Source organism: Tripterygium wilfordii, chromosome 3 (genome assembly GCF_013401445.1).
Source record: "Tripterygium wilfordii isolate XIE 37 chromosome 3, ASM1340144v1, whole genome shotgun sequence".
Lineage (NCBI taxonomy): Eukaryota > Viridiplantae > Streptophyta > Magnoliopsida > Celastrales > Celastraceae > Tripterygium > Tripterygium wilfordii.
This window is the reverse complement of record NC_052234.1, coordinates 9,094,627-9,119,815: the sequence shown is the minus strand read 5'-3', so window position 1 is coordinate 9,119,815 and position 25,189 is coordinate 9,094,627. Positions and strand designations below refer to the sequence as shown.

General features: G+C 36.9%; 3 protein-coding genes across 5 annotated transcripts; 2 read left to right on the top strand and 1 right to left on the bottom strand.

Annotated features, from left to right (window-relative positions):
• Positions 1–2,827: 2,827 nt before the first annotated feature.
• On the top strand, positions 2,828–8,400 carry LOC119988488 (probable glycerol-3-phosphate dehydrogenase [NAD(+)] 1, cytosolic). Of its 3 annotated transcripts, none has more exons than XM_038833555.1 (5): positions 2,828–3,175; positions 4,955–5,846; positions 6,510–7,063; positions 7,394–7,533; positions 8,121–8,400. In XM_038833555.1, exons 2-5 carry the CDS (start codon positions 5,201–5,203, stop codon positions 8,242–8,244), a joined length of 1,464 nt encoding a protein of 487 aa, XP_038689483.1. In that variant the 5' UTR covers positions 2,828–3,175; positions 4,955–5,200; the 3' UTR covers positions 8,245–8,400. The 3 variants fall into 3 exon arrangements, with proteins under 3 accessions (XP_038689483.1, XP_038689474.1, XP_038689490.1); XM_038833546.1 differs by lacking the exon at positions 2,828–3,175 and adding an exon at positions 4,504–4,636 and having other exon boundaries at positions 4,817–5,846; XM_038833562.1 differs by lacking the exon at positions 2,828–3,175 and having other exon boundaries at positions 4,644–5,846; positions 6,510–6,731; positions 6,816–7,063.
• Positions 8,401–10,648: 2,248 nt separating this feature from the next.
• LOC119988264 (UDP-URONIC ACID TRANSPORTER 1) lies at positions 10,649–15,038 on the top strand. Its single transcript, XM_038833239.1, has 4 exons — positions 10,649–11,253; positions 12,356–12,459; positions 13,827–14,055; positions 14,675–15,038. The coding sequence occupies exons 1-4, from the start codon at positions 10,807–10,809 to the stop codon at positions 14,819–14,821; spliced, it is 927 nt and encodes a 308-aa protein (XP_038689167.1). The 5' UTR covers positions 10,649–10,806; the 3' UTR covers positions 14,822–15,038.
• A 653-nt stretch (positions 15,039–15,691) lies between these two features.
• LOC119988310 (putative calcium-transporting ATPase 11, plasma membrane-type) lies at positions 15,692–23,502 on the bottom strand. The gene is made up of 7 exons (XM_038833300.1): positions 23,143–23,502; positions 20,915–20,969; positions 18,863–20,805; positions 18,619–18,774; positions 17,460–17,631; positions 17,066–17,364; positions 15,692–16,516 (listed from the first exon to the last, which is right to left on the bottom strand). The coding sequence occupies exons 1-7, from the start codon at positions 23,311–23,313 to the stop codon at positions 16,214–16,216; spliced, it is 3,099 nt and encodes a 1,032-aa protein (XP_038689228.1). The 5' UTR covers positions 23,314–23,502; the 3' UTR covers positions 15,692–16,213.
• Positions 23,503–25,189: the final 1,687 nt, after the last annotated feature.

The window sequence follows — 25,189 nt, the reverse complement described above, 5'->3', positions numbered from 1 at the left end:
TGGAGGTATCTCTTGGACTAGCATGGATATGATCTTGGCATATTGTCAAATTTGAATTATTTTCTTATTTAATGTTTAATATACATCGATCTAACATCCCTCATAATATTTAAATTAGTTCTTGGCGGTCTCATAATGTCAGCGAAAAGGTGAGATGACTTCACAAGCTTTCACTTTGGTACCAACAAGACGTTTGACAATCGGCTGGATTACATATATGTGTGTCCAAAATTCTATTTTAATGAAAAACATATATGTCAATGTTATTTCAAAAAACTATCACTTTGGTTCTGAATGCATCACATGGTGTCACCAACATTATTTCTAGATATGGATACTTCACTGCATCTTAATAAAAATGAAAGAAAGAAATGTCAACAACAAAATTTTCAATTTAATTAATTAATTAATATATAGATATCTAATTCTCAAATCCAAATATCACTCGAGAATTACACTCTTAACTGACCCAAATCAAGTTTTTGTAAAAATAAATATATGATAAAAAAACAGATGATGTGTATATATATATATTGATGTAACCATTTTATTTTTACAAAGCTCCTTATTTTCTCTTCCATTTGAGCTTAGTATGAGTACTACGTACGCAGTTACAAATGTATACATACACATAGATACATAATATTGTCCTAATTAAGCTTTATCTCTCCATTTATAGCAAACCTCAGGAGGGAAGTCATGAGCCTCACATGGTCCACTTTGTCTAACATTAAATACCTTACTCTCGTAATGGTCCCTATCATATAAGTAAGCATCGAACCAGTACTCTGCACCATCTTCGCTTGGCCATGAACAGTGACAATGAAATTCTGTTTTTGGCCATGGCCAGATATTTGGACGGAATGTAAAATGATACCCCTGGTCATGGTATTGCAGTACATGTTCGCCGAGGTCATTGTCATCGGACCAGCAGTGAATGATGAGATCGATTCCAGGGCCTAAATCGTTGTTGATATGCGTCGTTACTCTCTTCGTTATAAACCAAGAATCTGCATCGCATACTCTCACCAACAATATTGTTGTGATAATGGTGATTATTGAAAACAATAATTTAGGAGGACTCATCATGTTTTATTTCTGGTTTATACGTAGTGTATATTATATTGTGGTGTTATATGTATTTATAGCTAAATAAAAATAGAGGGTGTGGCATGAATCAATCTTATTCAAAATTTTATCATTGAAAATGTTTCTATACAAAGATATATAGCATTGCATCTCAATAAAATTGCAAAGAAATTAATTGTCAACAATAATGGAAATTTTAACTTGTTACCTTACTATCATCATGGAGTAAGAGTTTTTTTTTTTTTTGAAATACCGTTGAAAAATATATTTCTCATTGAAATTGAATATTAGACACACACATGTCTAACTTAGCCGATTGTCAATTGGACCACCTCTATATAAACCACAAAAAAGGTATATGATGGAAAGGTGATCCTAATATGATGTAGATACTGCACCCTTTAGAATCAGTAAATTTGTTTCTATAATAGTTTGAGATGTATCATTTCTTTAAAAGAAATTGAGCCTTTTTAGTTTCTTACTTTCCATCTTGACGAAATATTGGACCCAACGCAATAGGCAATTATCGTGGAACCCATCTAAAACACAACTATATTAGACACGCCTTACATGGTAAATTCCAGACACATAAGTCGTCCCGTTCCAACGCATGAAGCATTTTAAAAAACGTGCTTTGTAATGAAAAGCAAACCCTAAAACATCAAAAGGCAACTTAGAATTCAAGAAAATAATATGGTGTTACAACCAATTTATTGGACTTGGCTATTTTATTTCACTAAATGAAACAGCAAAACAACAAATTGAGCCCAGTTTGTTATTTGTTAAGATTATATAACTTGATTCATATAAATTAATAAACTGCTCATCTTGGATCAAATTAACTACCAGACCGTACCCGTGTCTCTCTTGGCCTGCTCGAAGCCCTAAACCGTAGACATAAAAGTATGTATTGTTTTTTTGGGAACCAGGTCTCCAATATGGTTTCCAGAGCAAACCAAGTTTCCTGAGTCTCTCAAAACACCATTCATAACACACACCGTGGTAATATGTTAGATTCATCACATAAGTATACACGCTAGCTTGTGTTTCAGTAAACATAGATTAGGGATATTGGGTTTGTTTTGTTTGGGTTGATTTGTTGATTTACAGGGACATAGTGACTAGAGTTTGTGGAAATATTATGAATTTGTTTATGGGTATTAAAATAATCTGATCTAAGTGTTTAATATTGCAGGAATCAGTATTCTAATTCATGAGTTTGCAGTGGAATAGAAGTGGAAGATGGTAGATGAAGAAGAAGATGAGAGGAGAGAGAGAGTGAAAGCCAAGATTTGAAAAATGTTTTCTTATTCAAGACAGCTCAACTTACAACGGATATCAACCCTCAAATTTATACATACTTCACCAACAGCTATGGTGATGTAACAAATGCATTTGTCAATGTCAGACAAAGAACAGAGCAGGGAAGTTTGAAATAAAGAAGGAGATAATCAATACAGAAGGAGATGATCAATACGATGGGTATTGACAATCTCTAAAAAGATGGGCCTAAGAGAATAACCCAAATAAACTAAACAAAACTCTCAAATGTGGCCCAAGAAAAGAAGCCCAAAGAATTGTCTTCCCAAACAGATCGAGGATATCTACGATGGGCGAGAAGAATACACTCGATAATCTTATCAATTACTTGTTAGATTTAGAATTAGGGCCTGGAAGATCGTTGTTTGATAGGTCGCTTGACGGTTTCCTTTTTCTTATTTGGATATAAATTCTTGAAACATGGTTGAAGGATCTACAGTATATATAAATATTTCTCTCTAATTTTGGAACTGAAATTCAGAGATCTGGATAATTTCATGGTGGGCCGTTCTTAGATTACAACCTGAAGTCCACAGAGAGTTGGAGAATTGCGTGCAAGTTGGGAAATTTTGGTGCTAAGAATGGAGGAACTAGAGATTTCCAATGATGAGTCTTGTGTGAGCTCTTGTGGCCGGGAAGATGATGAGGAAGACTTTCGAAACTTGAGTCAATGAAGAGAACCAACCCGACTTCCTCGAGAAACTTGAGCCGAGATAAAGAGAACCTGAGATCTAAGGTCATTTGCCCCATATTTGGAAAAAATAAGGTGAGTCATTGGATTGAAACTTAAGATCCAACGGACCAATATTGGACGTTAGTCCGGTACAATTTGTACAAGATTATTGACTCCTGAGTCCTTGTTATATACCGAGTTAATTTTGTCACAGTGACTTAGAATGAGTTCTAATCGTTCAAATTAGACCTCTAGCACCCATAGCGGTACCGGTCCCCATCAGACAAAGGAGGAGGAAATGAAGGCCGATTGGCCGAGACATTATTAATAACCGTTGGGGGGAGAGGACATATCCATAAACTTAAATGCTGCCTCCATCCCTTAGCTCAACTGTACCCCATCAATGCCTTGTCTCTCTCACTCATAGTCATACTTCAATAAATGACAAGTGAAGCAGCTTCTACACTTCCCATGGAATTGTTGTGCTTCTTATTAGAGCAACCACATTCATTGAATTTTATTAGAGATAATAAAATGTATTGAGAAATGTGTTTTATTGATACAGATGCGAATGAAAAATTTATTGATGTAATGGTGTAAATCTACTAACTTAATTAATTTTTCTCAAGAAAATAGAGCCATCAAAATAGCGTTGTTGCAACTTAAAATTCATACATGACCTAACAAAAACACATTTATGCTCAAGTAAAATTGCAGCATTATGAGTTATAAGTGTTGGATTTTGTATAGCAATAAGAAAGTCCCTCATTTGACAAGTATAGAAAGAAAGAGTAGTTTGTAAGTGTGGACTTAACACACTTACTAAATTGGATAAACATTCATAGATGGGCTTGGGCTATATGCTTGGGCTATATATATATATCAAAAGATGGGCATTGGGCCTTGGGGCTCTTGGGGGGTCTCATTGACTTAAGAAATATTCTTTATTTTTTATTTTTATCCAATTACAGTTTATTTTAACAGTTGTGTTTGTATGAGAAGAGTTGTGTCTGATCAACACAACTTCTCTACAAAAACTACTTGTAAACTGCTTCTGTCTTAGTCTATAAATACCAGAAATAACATGGTTTTCATATATCAGAGTTTCTGACATTCAAACCTTCATCACAAACCTTTTGATTTGAGAGAAAAAGCACCCAGTAAATTCGTCAGGACCAAGAATCAAGTGCACGATTCTTGGCTACAGATTGTTGAATCCTGGTGGCAGACGCTCATTGAACTACAAGCACAAGAGTAGGGGTGAATTTCTGCTATAAGACATAGCATTGCGCTATCCTCAATCTCAATTGAAGTCAGTATTGTAATTATATATTTATTGTATTTAATTTGTTTTAATAAATTGTTTAAATTCAATATTCTATCCACTGTGATTACTGATTGTTTTCCAACAATAAGTCACGCACATTCTCTTTTGTTCTCGATTATCGTACTTTATTTCTTGCAAATACTCGGTCGGAGTTCTTGATATCATTTGTGGGTCGTTGCTGATTGCGATTAAAGTTCCAAGCTTTGTAATTATCGAATCCAAAAAGGGTCAGTAATTACATTTGGTCTCAAAATTTCTTTTGGGTTCTTACCCTTTTTTCGTTGAGATATATATTCTTGTGAAAGCTGTTTAGGTTGGTAGATGAACGAACTTGGACGGATAAACCAAAGTTGTCTTTGATTAGTTTTGGATTTTTCTGCTTTGACATGTTATTGCTTATCATTTAGGTCGACTATGGCATTCAATTTGTATTGAAAAAGATCTTGATTGGTTGGTTTGAATATCTGTATGGAGAGATCAAGGATTAGTTCTGGTATTGGTAAAATAATCTACCAATAAAATCTTTTTGGTTCTTTTAGTGCAAGGTGCATGTTGGGAAACGGAAATTTGTGATCTCAAGCCGATAGCTGAATAGGTGTTTGTATAAATGCCTGAGCTGGGTTGGTTTTAGAATTTAGTATGGTGAAAGTTCCAACATCGATTAGTACTTCTAGGGAGGTTAGAGAAAACCCAATTGATTACAATTATTGAATATTGAAGGGTTTGGTGTTTCTTTGTTGTCATTTTGATCTTCGTGTGGTAGTTTCAATTGGAAGAAGGTGGTTGGGTGTATGGAGAATATTAATGTTGATGTATACTCAAATGGGTCAATTCAGAACGGTAATGGTTTGGAAGAGAGGCTTGATGAGCTTAGGGGCCTTCTTGGCAAAGCTGATGGTGATCCGCTGAGGATTGTGGGTGTGGGAGCTGGGGCTTGGGGAAGCGTATTTGCAGCTCTGCTACAAGATAGCTATGGTCAGTTCAGAGAGAAGGTTCAAATCAGGATATGGAGGAGGCCCGGGAGGGTGGTTGATAGAGCAACAGCGGAGCATCTGTTTGAAGTAATTAATTCGAGGGAGGATGTCCTGAGGAGGTTAATCCGGCGATGTGCTTACTTGAAGTATGTTGAGGCGAGACTTGGGGATAGGACTCTTTATGCGGACGAGATTTTGAAGGATGGATTTTGCCTGAACATGATTGACACCCCACTTTGTCCTATGAAGGTTGTGACTAATTTGCAAGAAGCAGTTTGGGACGCCGATATCGTAGTTAATGGTTTGCCATCTACTGAAACACGCGAGGTCTTTGAAGAGATTAGTCATTATTGGAAGGAGAGGATCACAATGCCCATCATCATCTCTTTGGCAAAGGGTATAGAGGCAGCACTTAAACCTGTTCCCCATATAATAACCCCAACAAAAATGATTAATCGAGCCAGTAAGAATTCTCTTCCATTGACTTAATTCCTGTTGCCTTTGTTTTCTTCTTTGGCCTGCTGTCTTTTTAAACATCTCACAATCTCTACAATTATGATTTTGTTTGTTGCATATGGGAAGAAGATCATCATGAACATGCATGTCATGTTAAAGTTACTCATTAAATAATTGTCACTTACAGAATTTGCGTTTCATGTCATCGTAAGTTTGTGATAAACAAAAGCAACTGATTACAGGAGAAGAAACTTGAAATGTGCCATGGTAGTTGTAATTCATAAATAACAATAAGACCCTTTTATGCTTTTATGGAGTCTGATTTGGATAGTCTGGCAAAATAAAAATCCCTATTTTAGTTGCTTTAAAGAGGACAACCTTTGTTTGTCTTCTTTCTTGCATGCGGAGAGTACTTCCATACTCATCTCGTACTACATTCGTTACATGTTCTGTTCAGTGTTCATAGACAGCTTAAGATTAGATTTTAGTGGAAAGGGCATTGTCTTTGGACAAGTAGGTACGGTGATAGTTATCTACTCTCTTGCTGTATGATTCTACTTTCCACTAGACTTGTGCTAACTTAGGCCAACACATTCCTTGATCCTTGTTTCAACTTTCAAATAAACACATGCAATTTTAAGATTTCTTTCTTCATTTGCATGCCTTGCAGCTGGAGTACCTATGGAAAACATACTTTACCTTGGAGGACCTAACATTGCCTCAGAGATTTACAACAAGGAATATGCCAACGCCCGAATATGTGGAACAGAGAAGTGGAGAAAGCCTCTTGCAAAGTTTCTGCGGCAACCACATTTCATTGTATGGGACAACAGCGATCTTGTCACTCATGAAGTCATGGGTGGTCTGAAGAATGTATATGCCATTGGAGCTGGTAAGTTGCTGTACCAAAGAATGTTTTCTCCTTGCCTTTTGGCACCTTCTGTATATGTTTCATATTCTTGTTTGGTTTTCTCAGGAATGGTAGCAGCTCTTACCAATGAGAGTGCTACCAGCAAATCAGTGTATTTTGCTCATTGTACATCGGAGATGATATTCATTACTCATCTATTGGCTGAGGAACCTGAAAAGCTTGCTGGGCCTTTACTGGCTGACACTTATGTAACCTTATTGAAAGGTCGTAATGCATGGTATGGGCAAATGTTGGCAAAGGGAGAAATAAGCCTCGATATGGGTGATAGCATCAGTGGCAAAGGAATGATACAGGTATTAAATTATTAATGCTGTTTTCACCTCTACATTTATCGCTTAGCTTGTGTCATTTACTTTGAAGTTTAATCATTCAAGGATCGGAAAACGTTGACTTCAGTGTAGTTCTTGAGAATCCCGCTCCCGCATGAAACTCTTGCAGTAGTAGTAGATATTTTGTTGGTTTAAAAACGTGACTCCTATGTTTTAAAGAGGCTCTTTCAGTCATAAAATTGTTTTATTAATTTGGTCCTATTCATGATTTTTGTGACAATCATCATCGTCATCATTTAAAATGGGTTGTTCTTCACTTTGATGATTTAAGACTCTTGCAATCTTCTTGTCCAGGGTGTATCTGCGGTAGGTGCTTTCTACGAACTTCTGAGTCAGTCATGCTTAAATATATTGCACCCTGGTGAAAACAAACCTGTGGCCCCAGTTGAGCTATGTCCCATCTTAAAGACGCTGTACAAAGTACTGATATTGAGGTGATTTTCTATTTTTTCACATGTTTTCCGGTGATGAAACCCAATAGATCAGTTACCTCTTAGTTCTTACTCTTAACTAATTATTTGAACTCAATGTGAACCAAATGAAGTCTTAATTTGCTGTTAAGATTTTAATACTCTTGAGCAAAGACATCTTGAAGCTGCACATTAAGCCAAGATGTTCAAGATTTGAGGTAAGCCTCTTCAAGCTAGTTTTGATAGCTTCATATCATAGGGAAATGACCATTTGAGGAGCTCAAATGCAACATAACTCTGACGAGTCTCATGTTGTGTAGCTATCCCTCGTTTTTACGATTGTCTTATCATCCTCCTATTATCGGAACCCCAACAAAAATGAATGTTGAGAGGCTTAGTAACCTATTTAGAAGCCAAAAACAGAAATCATGAGTGGATTCATGTATATCAACCCTTAACGTTACTTCATGATTGAATAGTATCCGTTCCAACTCATATGTTTGCCAGTGTTCTACTGTCTTTTATGCATATGTTAATTCTGGCAATTGGAGACTAGTTTTCACCGTCCATAAATTTGAAAACCTCCTGTTGTCTTTATCTTTGATCTTCAGGGAACAATCATCGCAAGCTATTCTGCAAGCGCTGAGGGACGAGACACTGAACGATCCCCGGGAACGCATAGAGATTGCACAGAGCCATGCCTTCTACAGGCCCTCACTTCTTGGCCAACCTTGACTTGCCACTACACATCTGAAATCGACAACAAAAAAAAAAAAACAATAATTCTTTTATGGAAACAGAAGTTAAATGATAAACGGGAGACATTATGTACTGGTTTTAGTTTGTAATGGATTAAGCATTGCTTTAATACATTGAGTGTAACTACATCGATCCTGTTTTGTTCATTTTATCTGACAGGGTACGTTTGTTAGAGAAAAACAAGTGTGTAATGTAGACATTAAGACCCTGTTTGGATTGAAAAAAAAAGAAGATTAAGTGAAGTTAAGTGAGGGTGAGTGTAGTAGATAAGAGTAAGTGGGGAGAATTGATGAGAGCTAGTAATTTTGCTTTAAAACCGGATTATAAAATCTAATTTTGAGAACGAGGGAATTTCTCTCTCTTTCACTCCATTTAACTCTCTCTCCTATAAATGAAGCAATGTGAATCTACTACTTCGTCGATCATTCTCCTCACTTAATCCTCAAAAACATCAATCCAAACAGATTTTAAGATTACAAAAGTCAATGGAAAGGGTAACTCTCTCTAAAACATGAATCCAACTCAATCAGAGTTTAAGATTACAAAGTCCAATGGAAAGGAGGGTAGTTTTGTGAATTCCCAATGAAAGGATAGATCAACCAGAGGAGAAGATTTTATTGATTTGAAATATTTTCTTGTACTATTGGATTTTTTTTTTATCTGACAATGGACCTACCGTACCAATAAAAGTTTTGCAGTTTTAGCCAAACTTTTAAATAAAATGGATGTAAATTTATTGTCTTCATTTGTGATTGGTCCAGGTTGAGGTTGATCTCAACCAAACATCTAAGATAAGTTAACGGTTAAATATAATTTTTCGTCCCTCAACTATATATGCGGTTTTAAAAATGAGGGTAAATTTATCTACGATTAAGGAAACGTATCTACGTATAGCTATGGTCAAAAATTATTACACATGGTGACGTAAATTGCAGGTAAATATTTTTTGATGCTCACATAATCAACGAAAGGCCAACCACGGGTAAAGTCTTCATCCGCGATTTTTTGTATCTATACATGTAACTTGTAAGTATAGGCAAATTATGTCGTAGTGGTATTTCATGTTTTTACAGATAATACTACTGATACTATGACTAGCACATTATGTTATATTGATAATTAAAAAATAAATTATGTTATTTCGGTATTCAAATAATTTAAAGGGGTTTTTATCCATGAGGATAAAAACTAAAAGTTGTATTCAAATAAGGACAATCTAAAAAAAACTTTTAAAAAAGGATAAAACCTACAAACTTATAAAAATACCCTCCCTTCTTCTTCTTCCTCCTTTCTTCTTCTTCTTCCTCCTCCTTCCTTGCTCCACCATATCGGAAATTGTTCGTCCGTCCATCGTTTTCAACGAGGCAACTACCGAAATGAAGCTCTAGGTTAGCCCGATCAAAGCCCAACTATCACCCACAATTGATTATCACTTGAGTAGCCGGAAAATCTTGGTGAAATCACAGCCAACGTTTAAAAAAGAGCTATATCCGGCCAATATGGTCAACGCCGACGACTATCAATGCCCTCAATCAACTCCAGGGACCAATGCGCATCACCTATGATGTTTTATTACTTTTTAGAACTCTTTTTTTTTTCCTTCTGAAATCAGATCTGAATCTGCAGATATAATATCTGTTTCGGATCTGTTCTGATATGTTATATGTTTCAAAACTTCAAACATATAACATTTGATGAAAGACAGATAACATTTTAACAAGACAGATAATATAATGACAGATATCAAATTAATCGAAATAGAAAACATATCACCTGCAGTCTTCAAATCCCAAAAAACCACGAAAATCACTACAGAAAATGCCGAAAATAATGATGTGATGACAAATCGAAGGAAAACAACAAGATCTATAGGTCTCGTGATGAGTATAATTAGATCTAGTTTGAATACAACGAAAATCGAAACGAAAAATCACCAAAAAATGGCATAGAACTCTCGAATAAGCCATGAGGGGCGGAGAAGAAACTTCTGACGACAGAGATGAAACTTAACTTTCGACGGAGGTCAAAGATGAATCATGTGCAGGAGGTATGTGTCATGTTTGAGGATGAAGATGAGAGTATTTTAGATAATAAAACCATATATTTTAATTTTTTGTCCTTTTTGGAATATTAGTTCAAACTACATGGGTTTTATGGAATAAGACTTTTAAGAGTATACTTTTTGGAACAAAACTCTTCAATAGGGGACTAATCTTTAATTTTCCCTTATTTAAAAACTCTATAAATGTTCATTAAAAAAAAACTCTATAAATGAAATCCTAAGAAAATTCCTTTGTCTTAATTCTTAAATAAAAAAAAAGGGAAAAAAAAAGTATTGAGACAAATTACACTTATCACACATCAGACAATCAGAAAAAAAAGACGCGTGCACAGAAACAAATCCAGAGAGAGACAATGAGCTCTCAAATTTCTCCCAAATATTGAACCTGAATTGAGATCGTGAGACTAATCCCAACAAAAACAACAACAAATCCAAAGAATCATCATTTCCTTCCTACACCATTGTGAATCTACAACATGTCACCGTCAAAGAAGCACGCCATTTTCATATCTTCTCTCATAATCCTCTGGTATTCCTCAAACATTGGAGTCCTTCTCCTGAACAAGCTCTTGCTCTCCAACTATGGCTTCAGGTTCCCAATCTTCCTCACAATGTGTCACATGACGGCCTGTGCAGTCCTCAGCTACATCTCCATTGTTTTTATGAAGGTTGTTCCTCTCCAGAGTGTCAAATCAAGGTCACAATTCCTTAAGATTGCAACTTTGAGCATTGTGTTTTGTGGGTCTGTTGTGGGTGGAAATATCTCGTTGAGGTTCTTGCCCGTATCTTTCAATCAGGCTGTCGGTGCTACGACGCCTTTCTTTACGGCTTTATTCGCGTACTTGATGACCTTCAAGAGAGAGGCTTGGGTCACTTATGGCGCTCTTGTGCCCGTTGTTCTTGGCTGTGTGATTGCTAGTGGGGTATGTGCATTTTGGTTTCTGAAATGTTTGATTGATGAGAATTGTGAGTTTTCTTTTGTCGTTTTACCGTCGGACTTTGATTTGGGTAATAGATCTTTGAAGATTGATTTGCGTCTTGTAATTGATATGTTGTTTGACTTCTTCTACGATTGCTATATGCATTGTCTTGTTGGCCATGGCAATCCAGATCTGTTTCAGGATAGGATAATTGATGCCAGCTGTGGTTATACAATTCAATGATCTTTGAATTTCATGCTATGTCCATCTTTTTGATGATCTATACTATATAGATCATTGTCATTCGAAGGCTTTGAAGTGATTGCCAAGATTTAGAAATTACTTCTGAATATGTCAAATTGACAGTTACATTCTCTCTGATTGCATGGATAGTCGAGTTATTGGCAATGGTGTCAGCTTCTTAGGCAGGACAACTGCTATTTTGTCTTTGTTGCATCAGTTTGGAATAGAAATTGTATGGAAAATTAATTGTCTGTGATTGCGGCTTGCACAGATGTTGGATATGATGCAAAAGCTGAGAGGGGCATGGAAGAAGTAGAGTAAAAGTTAGTGGTTACATGGGATAGTGATAACTGATAGCCTAAGCGGCAACTTTTTGTCCTCTACTCTTTTTTTTTTTCTGTAGGGTTACAAAATTACTGATTTCTTGATATGGCTCGTGTAAGTAGGCAACAACAATTTCTATTCTAGTTCTATCATCAGCAATGGGTTAATTTCAAATTATTGTACTCTCTTTGTTTTTAATAAATTTGCCCGAACTCTTCATTTGTTATATAGATTTTGAAGACAAAATTTATGTTGTATGTTTATCTATAAATAATGGTTTCAATCATGCATGCTATAGCTGTGCTCCTATTTTACTCATGCAACATTTGTTATTTGACATATGTGATATGTTTTAATATGGAAGCTCTGTAGTTTTGCCACATAAATATCATCAGATGGTGCCGCCTGCCCTATTCTATGTTCGTTTCAAGTATGCTTATCGTTTAATCTTCTAGAATCTGGATAAGAACTTCTTTTTCTTCTTCTTCATTTGTTTGATTTACTTAAATTTTAGTGCTGAATATTTTGCTGCTGTCAGGGTGAACCGGGTTTCCACTTGTATGGATTCATTATGTGCATAAGTGCCACTGCTGCAAGGGCCTTCAAGTCGGTTCTTCAGGGTATCCTGCTTTCTTCGGAAGGGTAAATTCTCTTTTGCTTTTAATCATAAACCATTATGATCTCATTTTCTTTTGTTGTCATGATGGATTAGCTTTTCAGATCATTAACGACAAATGGCTCTTCAGGTCATTTCTATTATGGATTTAATCTTTTATATGTTGTTGGGGATAAAAGGCCAAACCATCTTAACAGCAATAGTTCAATAAAATGATCAACCTTCATTGTCTATTACCAGCATTGTTTTATAAAGTGGCTGGCAGATGCGGTATGCCATGCGCACAAAGAATGACTGCAACTTCAGCCTTTTGTCTTCATTCAGTTTTTCCATAAATAAACATGCCTCAGTCCTTTGCCGTCTTTCAATTCAGTAAGAGACTACACTTGTCAGCCACATTTGAGTGGTGCATGGTCAGGAGGTTTGAGTGGTTTTGCAGATTGTCAATTAAAAAGAGATCGAATATTGAACTTCATGTGCTTCGCCTGGCCTTCCGTAATAGATTGGTTCTAGTCAATAAGCCTGTAAAATTAACTAGAAATTTGGGCCTTATGTAGAAATCCAGGGGGTGAACTCAACCTCATATTTGATGTAGGATGTGAAGCTACATTTCTTGGAAAAATGACCAGTGTAGTTGTAATAATATATCTATGGAGGTTGTCATTCTAGAGGTTCTTCAAAAATTAAACTTTATTCCTTGATCTAGAATAGAAGGAAAAAGGACCAACTAAGGATTTTTTATGGCCAACCGTACCATGAAAAGCTCTTTTGCTTCCCATATGGCAAGGCTCTACAAAGGGACGTTCTTGTTTCTTGAACTCTGACATCAAAGTTGATTGGGCAAATAGGAGTTGAATAGCCACATCTGGTGCACATCACAGATCCAGAGCGAGGCTCCTGTAGTGGTGGCAGGGTTTGTAAATGAAGGATGTATGCTGTGTTGTAGGGGTTGGCTTTGTGGTTTGAACATTACACCTAAGTTCTGATAAAATGTGGAGTGTCAATTTATTTCAAATGCTCTGCAACAAGTGCTATTAGTTAGATTTATTCTAGTTCATTAATTATATCTGCAGCTTCTATGACTCAACTTTTAGCTCCTTTGAGTAATCAGATTTGACATTAAGTGTTTTTTTTTAAATTCCTGGCTGCATTGATTTCCAGCGACTAAATTCATGTTCTCCTTTCTGATGGAGAGGCATTAACTTTCCTTCCTTGCCATTTTTCTTAGAAGGTGCTTGTGTTTCCCTTATGCTGGATTCGGTTGAGACAAATATATATTTTTAGTTAACTTAAAGGTGCCATTTTTCTTATTTTTACGGTGTTCTTATCCCAATGGGTGTTAAATTTGGCCTACTGTTGGTTACTAATCACTCTATATGTTGTGCTGTTACAGAGAAAAGTTGAACTCGATGAATTTGCTGCTGTACATGTCCCCAATTGCCGTTATAGTTTTATTGCCAGCGGCACTCGTAATGGAACCCAATGTGATAGAGGTTACTTTATCGCTTGGCAAGCAACACAAATTTATGTGGCTTCTTCTTCTCGTTAATTCAACAATGGCCTACTCAGCAAATTTGTCCAACTTCTTGGTGACTAAACACACAAGTGCCCTGACACTTCAGGTTTGCATTGCCATTTATTTGTTGTCTTTCATTACCGTTCTTTTGAGAAACAATTTTATGACTTGAATTCGGGGAAGATTGGCTGTTCTGATGCAAGTTAATATACTACTGCTTTGACTTTATAGTCTCCTCTTGATTGTGCTGCATATTGTACACTCAATATCTGTTACTTGGTATTTTTTATCATTCAGAGAATCAGAAACCTGATTCAAGGCCTATTTGGGATTTAGGGTGGGGAAGTACCTGTGGATGGTTAATGCTGATATCCCACACCGTCGGGATTCTAATGGTAGTATCAATCGCCAAGCGCACTCAGAAGATTTGTGTCTAAAGACATATATGCAAAAAACACCTGTGCGGATTGTGATCTTTGAATCACTTACCATCCTTATTCCCTAAAATCACTTTGAACTTCTGGATGGAATCTTAACATTGCATCATATTTCAAACAGATTCCACTTAGCGATAAATTAGGATTCTGCGTAATGAAAATCATACAGAATGCATATCATTAGAGGGACGACAAAATGATTCCAACGTTTGTTAATGACATTATTTCTTGCCTTCTCCCTTGTATAACACTGCCTGTGAAAGCTCATTAGTTATTGTTTATGGTCAGGTATTAGGCAATGCAAAAGGAGCTGTAGCTGTTGTGATCTCTATACTCCTGTTCCGAAACCCTGTCACATTCGTGGGCATTGCTGGCTATACGATGACTGTCTCGGGCGTTGTCGCGTATGGAGAAGCGAAGCGAAGGTTTAGATGAAAGCTTCAATTCTTAAAATTCAACCATTCTTTCTCATGAGCTCATTGTCATGAGATAGCTAATATATCAATTTTTTTTTGGTCTTTATTTGGGTACTGAGATTATATTTGGAGCATGGTGTTGTATGATATATATATATACCATTAGGGCTGAGTCCTAAATTATGCTATATGTATCATTTATTCTTATAATAAAGATTTTGAGGAATGATCCAAAATAATTTGGTTTTCTGTTGGTGTCCAACGAGATTGGGCATTGATGTATGGGCTTAGGCTTTTTGGGTGGGCTGTTTGGACTGGCTTAGGCCATTCACGAAAGAGAGTATTTCATTTGATGGGCCATTCATGTAGGCTTGGTTCTTTTATACCTTGACCAGGGGTGCAATATCTGGGCTTTTTGAATGGGCTTAGATGATATTATGGGCCTGTACCTTGCAACCTGCTAATACCACAATTTTTTAGAATACCGTTGACAAATATGTTTCATATTGATATTGAAATTGAATCTTGGACAAACATATTCGTAACACAATCGATTATCAATCGAGTCACCTCTTGTTGGTGTTGATACTACTACTTATGTGGGGCAAAAGTGTAAAAAAGTAGGTCCCAAGTAATGCTGACAAGTCACAAAATCTTATAATTACAAAAACATTTACCAAACAGCAATATTAGTCGCCATAAAAAATACGATAAAAAATTGTATTCAACTCCCCGTTGATTATAATTACAATTGCAAAAAAAAAAATGAACAACTGTTTTTAAAGGCAGTTTACCAAACAGCAATATTAGAACAACCGATAAAATCTGCTCATATAAACCATTTTTGGTTGGTACCAATAGCACCAAATTTAGATGAGGAAAAAAAGAGGAGTTAAAAGGCCGAGAAATATTGGCACTACACTTTAGAAGCCAAGGTGAAATTTTCTTTATATAAACAGTTAATATGTAACAATAACACCAACAAAGAAAGAGAGCAAGAAGACTCAGAAAGCCAAGAAATATCGTCAATCCAACTGAAGGCAAAATTGTCACTCCAATTATGCTCGAAATGAAGGCTATTCTTTAACAAGCGAGCACCCAAAGAGAGCCTTCTTTTCCAGTATAGGTAGCTTATTTCACAGTTTTAAGCTCAGTTTTTTTTCCCCACAGCTTAACAGATAGCGTTGAAAATCAACCCAACTGCTCCACCAAATGAAGCCATTATCTTTTCTTAATCTCCAAGGCAAAGATGCCAAAATGCAGAGAGAGGACAGTGAAAGGTCTATATCTCCTCTGCACTTGTATTCCCAAGACTTATCTCATCCAGGAAAAAGAAAATTAGATTGTGTTAAACAATCTATTAGCCACTTGCCTTGCAGTTGTAAAATAAAAGGAAAAAAAAACCTCCCCGTCAAGCCAATTCTGGACCAGAAGGGAGCGCATCATAACCATCATGGTGCTTAGCCGCTGTACTTTCAACAGGGATGCATTTCAGCAAGACTGCAATAGGCAAGCTAACAGCGCCTATCGCGACGCTGAGAAGCCAATATTGCCAGCTTAGTGGCACAGTGCTGGCAAAAGTTCCCAGGAACTCAACTATGATCACTTGAAAAACCACTGTTATTAATATGATTGCCAAAAATACCCAGCTATCAAACATGCCGCGGAATATGTTAATCTTCTCTATATCACGGCTGTTTATTTCATTGAACACCTGGAAAACAATTCAAAGCGAAAAATCATAAGTAATCAAACAGGAGATTGAAATGTACATAATGAATCACAAGCACATACTGAGCATAAACAAGACATTAAATGAAATTATGACTGCACAACCCTACGGAATTCTGAGTGCGTCCGGAATTTATAGGAAGTATATTGAGAAAGGTAATCACATATTGCTATATCATGATGTGCCATTGAGATATAATCTAACAAACTGGAATCATTAGTGTGTTAGAATGGCCAGTAAATGGAAATCTAGTTAAGAAAGCAAAGAAGAATCTTAGCTAAATTTATATGAGCACCCAACTCGTACACATCAGCAAAAAATTATCTTTCCTGCTCAATCAAACTCAATAAATCATAAGGAAAGGCAAACTATGCAACAATTGTTGTGAGCAATATATAATCTGTTAGCAATTTTAACTTGGGTCTTCAGTGGTAAATATTGAGTGAAAAAATGTCCTCGAAGCAGCACTCTGTACAAGGAACAAACAAGAAAAACATTATTACTTAGGTGGCTAATTATACTACACTCTACCTGGCAAAATACGAATGAATTGAATATCAAAGTATTAAGCACTGTAGTAGCATCTAAGCCACTGAGTCCCAGTAGGTGCTTCCCACCAAAATTGAGGACTCCAAGGACAGCGAGTTGATATATGCTCTGACCAATTATATTCCTCCACATTGTCTTGGTGATGAAACTTGTGCCCCTACCAACTGGAGGCCTTTTCATCAGTCCCTCATTTGGAGGCTCTGTCGCCAGAGCTAGTGCACCGAGAGTGTCCATAATCATGTTTACCCAGAGTAACTGCACAGCAGTTAAGGGTGCAGATCCTGGAATATATGTGGAAGAAAATTTTAAATATCTTGGCCGATTGGAAAAAAAAAAGTATTATGATGGAAAAGCTAGCTTAAGAATACCAACGTACCAGAGATGCATGCAGAAACAAAATTGATTATGAGAGCAACAACATTGACAGTTAACTGGAACTGCACAAACTTTTGAATATTGATATATACTGCACGTCCCCATCTTGCTACATTTACAATAGTTGAAAAATTGTCATCCATTATGATGACGTCAGCACTTTCTTTGGCAACCTGTAAATTGTATACATGGAGGTCAGTTTAAGAATGATATAAATTTCTGAAGTACCAGATGACTGGAGTAACAGGACAGAAGTTCTACACCGACTGCAAGACTCAAATCAAACTTTCTACACAAGTTGTAATTTGAGAATATGGTCACATTTGAAAAATCGAGCAAACATGTTCCCCAATCCTAAAAATGAGGGTGAATTCACAACCTAAGAAGGGACAACTGTCCCAATTCAAACAATCTAACTTGTAATCAAAACCTTGAAGCTCATTGATCAGACTGAAGATCATGAATTTTAAAAATAATTCATCCTTTCTGCCTCTAGGTGGCAATGTGTTAAAAAGATGGACGCCATCGGCATAGGTATTATTAATATAAAATGTTATTTGATAGCTAAGGGCAAATGCAATGGTGAAGTGGTATTGGGCCAACAAAGATGTTGTCTTTTGCTGATGTGGCTGTATTGTAAAATGTGTTTTGCTTATGTGGCTGTATTGGGATAAGTGTTTTGTTGATGTGGATGTATTGCTATTTGATGTTTTGGTGTAGTTTTGTTGTGGATAATATGGAGGAATGGAATGTTGTTGGGTTGGGTGGAAAGAGAAAGTGTGTGGGAAGAAAAAGTGTATAAAAATTTGTGTTTTGCTGATGTGACTGTATTAGAATACGTGTTTGACTTAACTTTTTGTGTAATAGAGGTGGGACCGGGCCAACAAAAATGTTGGCCCAACAAATCAATTCTCATTGCATTTGCCCTAACACTACTGCTCCACGGTCACGCCCAGCACAACATGATAAATTTTTACCTGCCTCAGATGTTTCCATATTGGAGGAGTCATTTTCAGAGAAAATGTGCTCCGTCAATTGAGTATGGATTCTATAGGCAGTGATCAGATGTTAAACAAACTTAATTACAATGTAATATTACATGAATGAATAAGGTAAGAAGACCGCAAACATAAAGAAAACAATCAGAAACAGGTACAAACCTCTGTTCCTGCTAGGCCCATAGCAAGTCCAATATCTGCCTCATGCAAAGCTGGAGCATCATTGGTTCCATCACCAGTCACTGCGACGACCTCTCCCATTTGCCTCAACTGGGTTACCAATGTGTGCTTGTCCAAAGGCAACGACCGAGCCATTACCTGTTTCAATAAAAAGAATCTAAGGAAAGTTCATATGTTCAAAAAAATATGATTGGAAAGCACATTTTTCTGTGAAATTGTGTCAAACCTGAATTTTCGGTATTTTTTGCCTCATAACATCATGAGGCAAGCTACGGAACTCTGGTCCTTCTATGGCTTCACCATCCTCTGTCAATATACCACATTCCTTTGCTATGGCTTTCGCTGTGTTTATGTTGTCACCAGTGACCATACGTACAGTAATTCCAGCTGCTAAACAAGTTTGAACTGCTTCCTTGACTCCAGGTCGCACTGGATCCTTGATTCCAACAACTGCTATCAATGTATAGCCATCCTCAGGGATGCTGTTTTTATCAGAAGTGTCATCCAGATCTTTAAAAGCCAAGCAGAGAGTTCTCAGAGCTTCAGAGGCAAAGCCATTAATCACATCAGAGACATTCCTCTCCTGTTCTTCAGACAGAACAACAACTTCTCCACTGTCATCAACAACCTTGTCACACATTTTTAATACTATTTCTGATGCACCCTTGCAGAAAGCCCTGAAACCACCCTCAAGAGGTGCCACAAGAACAGTCATCTTTTTTTTTACTGAATTGAAAGGCTCAACTTTAAGTATTTTGCATTGTCTACGCTGTGCACTGAAATCCCCTCCTAAAAGCAAGCCAAACTCCAATAGTGCAGATTCAGTTGGTGTTCCCAAAATGCTTTGCTTTCCCTCTTTATCTATGACTACTTCAGAGCTAGTATTTTGAAATATAGCCTGCAAAAGAATAGCTACAACACCATCAGATATTTTCAAGTTCAAATAATCTCCAACCCTGTGAGCTTTGATGTCTTCAGTTTTTCTGCATGCCCATATCTTATTAACCACCATATGGTTTGTGGTTAATGTCCCCGTCTTATCTGTGCAGATACAACTAGCAGAACCCATTGTCTCACATGCAGACAGATGTCTTACAAGGGCCTTGTCATTCATTAATTTCTTCATTGCAAAGGCAAGGCTAAGTGTCACAGCCAGTGGTAATCCTTCTGGTACAGCAACAACAATTATAGTAACTGCAATGGCAAAGTAGTTCAAAAGTGTCAATGCATCACTCGAAGACCAATCTGTCAACTCATTATGAATCGCTTTCCCCACCAGAAACCTCGCAGTAAGTACAATAAAGGTCAGTGAAGCAAAAGCCAAACCAATTTTTCCAATAATTGTAGCAACACCATTTAGCTTCACCTGCAGTGGTGTCTCATCTTCTCCACCCTCACTCAAGGTTTCCATCAACTTCCCCCATTCTGTCCTCATACCAACTGTCGTAACCAGCATCTTTCCAGACCCATCTTGAACTTTGGTTCCTGAAAGAAGAAAAGGTCTTCCATTGTATACATGAACTGGTTCACTCTCTCCTGACAAGCTTGACTCATCAATAAGAAAGCTGTATCCGGATATAAATACCCCATCAGCTGGAACTTGGTCCCCGATTGATAAATGAACTATATCTCCCACGACCAAGTCATAGATGGAGACTTCTTGTCTATAACCATCCCGAGTGACTTGAACAGAAATCTTTTTCTTCTCCTTATCCAAATCTCTGAATTGCAAGGACTGCTTGTAGTCACTAATAGCAGTAACCATGACCACCAATAATATACTGAGTAAGATTCCCAATCCATCATACAAACCCTTCGGCCATCCTTCAGTGGGGATTCCTACGCCTATAGAAACTAGAGCACAAATCATAAGAATAATTAGTGTCAGGTCTTGTAGTGCGTCCCATACAAACATCAAAAAGGTTCTGGGAGGTTTTTCTGTATATTGATTGAGGCCGTAGATCTTTTCCCTGGTAGGTAATTCTCTTTCTTGGACACCTTCACTAAGTGATACGGATACTTTCTCTGCAATTCCTTCAACTCCACCATTGTCTTTCAAGCGCTTAATATCATGGCTGCTAACAATAGATGCAAGCTCATCGGGGTCTACACCAAAACCTGCCTCCTTAACCTCATCTGACAACTTGTATTCATGGGATGGACCACCAGCTATACAAGATCAGATGAATAGGAAAACTCAATATCAGAACAAGATATTTACCTAAAATCCAAGAATAAATAATACTTTTGTTAAATAAGTAAATTTTGATGGTCATACCATCGATGAACTGCAGTGCCGCTTTCTGTACATAAAGAGCCACTCGTATTTGTTCCTGCCAACAATAAAGGAAAACTTAGATATTAAGATGTCAAATAATTTGGGTCGATTAATAAAATTATCTCCACAACGCAGTGGTAGAAAACTAACAACCCAACTAACAAGGTCTCATTGATGACCATACTGACATTTCACACAATCCAATCGAACCACAAAGTGCCTTTCATCGCATTCAAATGTAAGCCAAATTCAAGGAACAACTACATGGATGCTTGCTGAATTACACTTGATAAGGGGTCCAATTGTTTTGAAATATGTATTAAAGTGTCTTTTCTTTAAGGAGAAAGAGAGACGCTCGTAATGTTCTTCAAAATGCTTGAAGTTTTATATGAACAACTAGCACACAAAGCTCACAATAGTTGGCAGCTGAAATACCCATGGTTAGAGGATAACAAGTTAGAACTTAGAAGAACAGAAATCACTGAAACTATAAATCTCTCCACCAGCTTGTAGTTTCTACAACCAACAAATTTTAAACGGTCAAAGGAAATTATGGGATGATAAAAGAAAGATCAAGCTTTAGTTAGTATAAACTCTGAAAAGAAAGTGTAATTCTTCGTAGAAAAGAGTTTTGATCAGGTATTGCAACTAATTTTTACATTAGATTAAACACATTATCCTTCTTCCATATTGCTTGTAATGACAGAGACCTGAGTTAAATTGGCAAAAGGATTTGGTACACTAGTGTGTGCTAATTTTACTATATCCAATAAAATTAAGCACATCTTCTTGGAGGTTGCAACATGCCATATCATAATTGGGAATTGGAATTTGAATAATATTTGATTATGAAATTGATTAATAATGAAAAGTAAAAATGTGTTCAGCTTCACACTTTCTACGCCCCCATGACATGACTTGGTTGACATAATCACTCCGTGTTTGAACCGTGTTTGAACTCTTATCATCATATTACGTCAATATCACATACAACTACGAACTATACCATTTACGCAACAGTTGTGGAGTCGATTATTTAATGAAAAAGTTGATTGTTAAATACTATCAAAAGGAAGCTCAGAAGACTTTCTGTTACGAAGTGGAAAAGACAAGGCCACAGAGAGTAGACAAAAAAAAAATGTAGAGCGGGGAATAAAATATGAGGATAAGACTTGTTGGCAACACATAAGACACGCACATGGAATCCTCATCGGGAAGCGCCAAAGGTCATAGTAGTTAACGTCTCTTTTGCATATCTAAGCCACTAAATGCAAGGAAACTTCCACGAAGTTTCTCCTTGCAATTATTCCATACTAGGGCAGGGCTTTTTTTTAAAAGGGATAAGGGTATTTGATGCCTTATCACAAGGGTGATAAACATCATTTTTATCGCTTCGATTAGTGAGTTGGGTGTAGTAGGACAGGGTTTTGTTTATAATGAGAAATGAATTACGTTATTAAGTGATTTATCAAAAAAGATTTCACGATCAAAAGTAAGAAATCAACAGACAAATGGCCCACATAACTTAATTAGTATCAATCCACAGAGGATCAGCCAAACCGCCACATAGATCAAGACCGTCCCTATGACTGGGCCCCGCATAAAATTTGTGGGGAGGGCTTTAGTTGACCCATGCGATTTCTGACTAGATGGTCGCAATCGTTATCAAGATAACGTCGCAACGCGGTTTCTGACGCGAAATCGAGCGCAACGTAGAACGGGTATACTCGATCCCAAATTCAGGCCTTTTTAAACGGGTTTAGGTAACATGCGTACTGAAGTAATCAGCGCCTCTAAAGGGCCAGACTTTTGTAACGATTAATTCTATATTAATTGATTTATTCTATAATTGGCAACAACGAATCTTATCGCCCAACAATTCGCCCTTTGTTTGTTTCCAGAGAAAACCCAACGCTTTAGGGAAAAAAAAAATATCGGAAATTATTAGCAGAGATTCGTCATGCTTGATAATCAGTTTTTGTTAGCTTTTGACAAGAAGGAAGTGAAGGTTTTCACTTTTCACAAACTGTTATTTGCCTAGAAATCCGTGCAACAGAAAATGCGAGGACAAAAAGAAATCTACAAAGTCAAAGTAACTAGACCAATATTCATGACTTTTGAATTCCACCATGATTTTCGTCACCTTTTTTTTTTTTTTAATTTCCTCAATGATCGAACGTGAACACAGAACAGAAGTGCAGAAATAAAGCAAGAAAAGACTTAATAACCTGGAGTTTTAGCCTTTTCTTCTCCGCCTCTCTTCGCTTGACGAGATCAGCGACCATACGAAATCGGCGGGCGGGGTTCTTCACGACCGTTACCGCGGATCTCCATCTGCTCAGAGCTTCCACTGATGGATTTTTGTGCTCCACCTCGAATCTCTTCAAATACCGCTCCATTTTCAACACTATATATCTTATTATCTACTGATTTCCACTACTGTCTCTTGCGGTCTATCTCCGTTTCTCGCTTCCCAATCAAGGAACGAGTGCCCGAAACAAATACCGGATCTCTCTTAACAAACACTTCTATAGTACTCTCCACGCTTAGGAACCTCCGAAGAAAGGAGGACGATGCCAGCACAGGATAGTTCAGGTCTCAGAGCGGCTGGTGAGAGAACCTTAATAATAAAGAAGAAGGAAAATTCGCGGTGATACCGTACCTGTACCTACACACAATGAATGCTACTCTATCCAATAACAAAGAAGCACGTGTCCAAAGAACACAATTTTGGCAAGCAGGACCTGAGTGGGCCTACACCCAGAAAACGAGTGATCCTGATAGAATGAAGTGATAGGAATCTCAATAAAAAAAAATGATAGTCATTTTAATAATGGATGTGTTATTTTTTGATTCAATTTATAAAATTTTGTGAACCCTATACTTATATCAATAAAAAAATAAGATCCATTAATAGAATATTTTTTATTGGAATTCCCAACACTTTTAAGCTCGGATTTTAAAAACTTGGGTCGGACTCGACTCGTTTTGTAGTAACCTAGCTGCAAGATCTAGTTCTCAATTTTTGGGTTGGACTAATTTTTTGACTTCTGAGTCGAATCAAAATTTGGGGTTTCTTCTTTGCACAATAACCTCATCAAAACATACAAATCCTGCAACCACCACCAAATACCACGACCCCTGCTTTAGTACGGGGACTTCTCCTTGCTCAATCACGCTAGGGCATGTATCCTGACATGCGTCTCTTTAAGTCCAAAAGCACCTAAACATTCAACTTTTCACCACCAAACGTTCAACCTTTGACCAATCTCTCAGCATTTTACACTTTGCATCTGTTTAGCTTATTTACTGTGCCTAAGTTCACTTTCGGCTACTGACTTAATCCTCGGGAGTTTTTTTGGCAGGCATTACCCTACCGGTGAGAGCATCTCCAATGGTAACAAATTGGGTAGCATTTGATATGTCTTGATAGGAATGTCAAAAGCTAATATTAAGTGTGTGTGCTATAATGGTAGCACATTTTCAAACACTTCATAATATTAACTATCAACTATTTTCCCTCTCTCTTGAGTACACGTGACGAGTTTTTATTAGTATTCACAACTTAAAGGACAATTCAAATCTCAAGTGTCTCTAAAATTTTCATGTGTTTTCAAGTGTTCATTTTCATCCATTGTAGAGCTCTAGTGCTCCAAATTTTCCATCAAATTCACTTTCAAGCATATGAAAATGTGTCCATTGGAGTTGCTCTGACCAAGTATTTTTCGTTTCTTGACTCTTTTTTTTTTTTAGGACCATTTGTAGATTACACGTAACAAATTAAGTTGACTATTCAATTATTGTAGATTCGGGTATCTAACACATGCCACGTAGGAATAAGGTAAAATGTTGGTTAAACCAAATTTGACATCTTCATGGTTCATACATGACGTAACGTATCTGACATGACAGCAAAGATTAGGAACGAGCAAAAAGTTGTTAAACCAACGGCATTTGTTTTGTTGGCTTTATTAACGGTTTAAAGAGTAAAATGATACAACCACAGAGAGTAAAGGGGAGGAGGATCTGTCTTTAGAATAAGAACAAAAAATTGTGCAATAAATAAACTCATTTGTGCTTTAAGATTTCACTATTTCATAGAAAAAGAGAGAAATTAATATGACATTTTAAATGGTAGCTATCATTTTCTTTTATTTTATTCAAAACAGCTTCATGCAAGAAGATGGGTGTGAATCAAACCTTGTGTATTGTCACATGCTCAAATTCAATCTTAGCTCCATTTTCAATCTTAGTTTGCTTCTAACAATGTAGTTT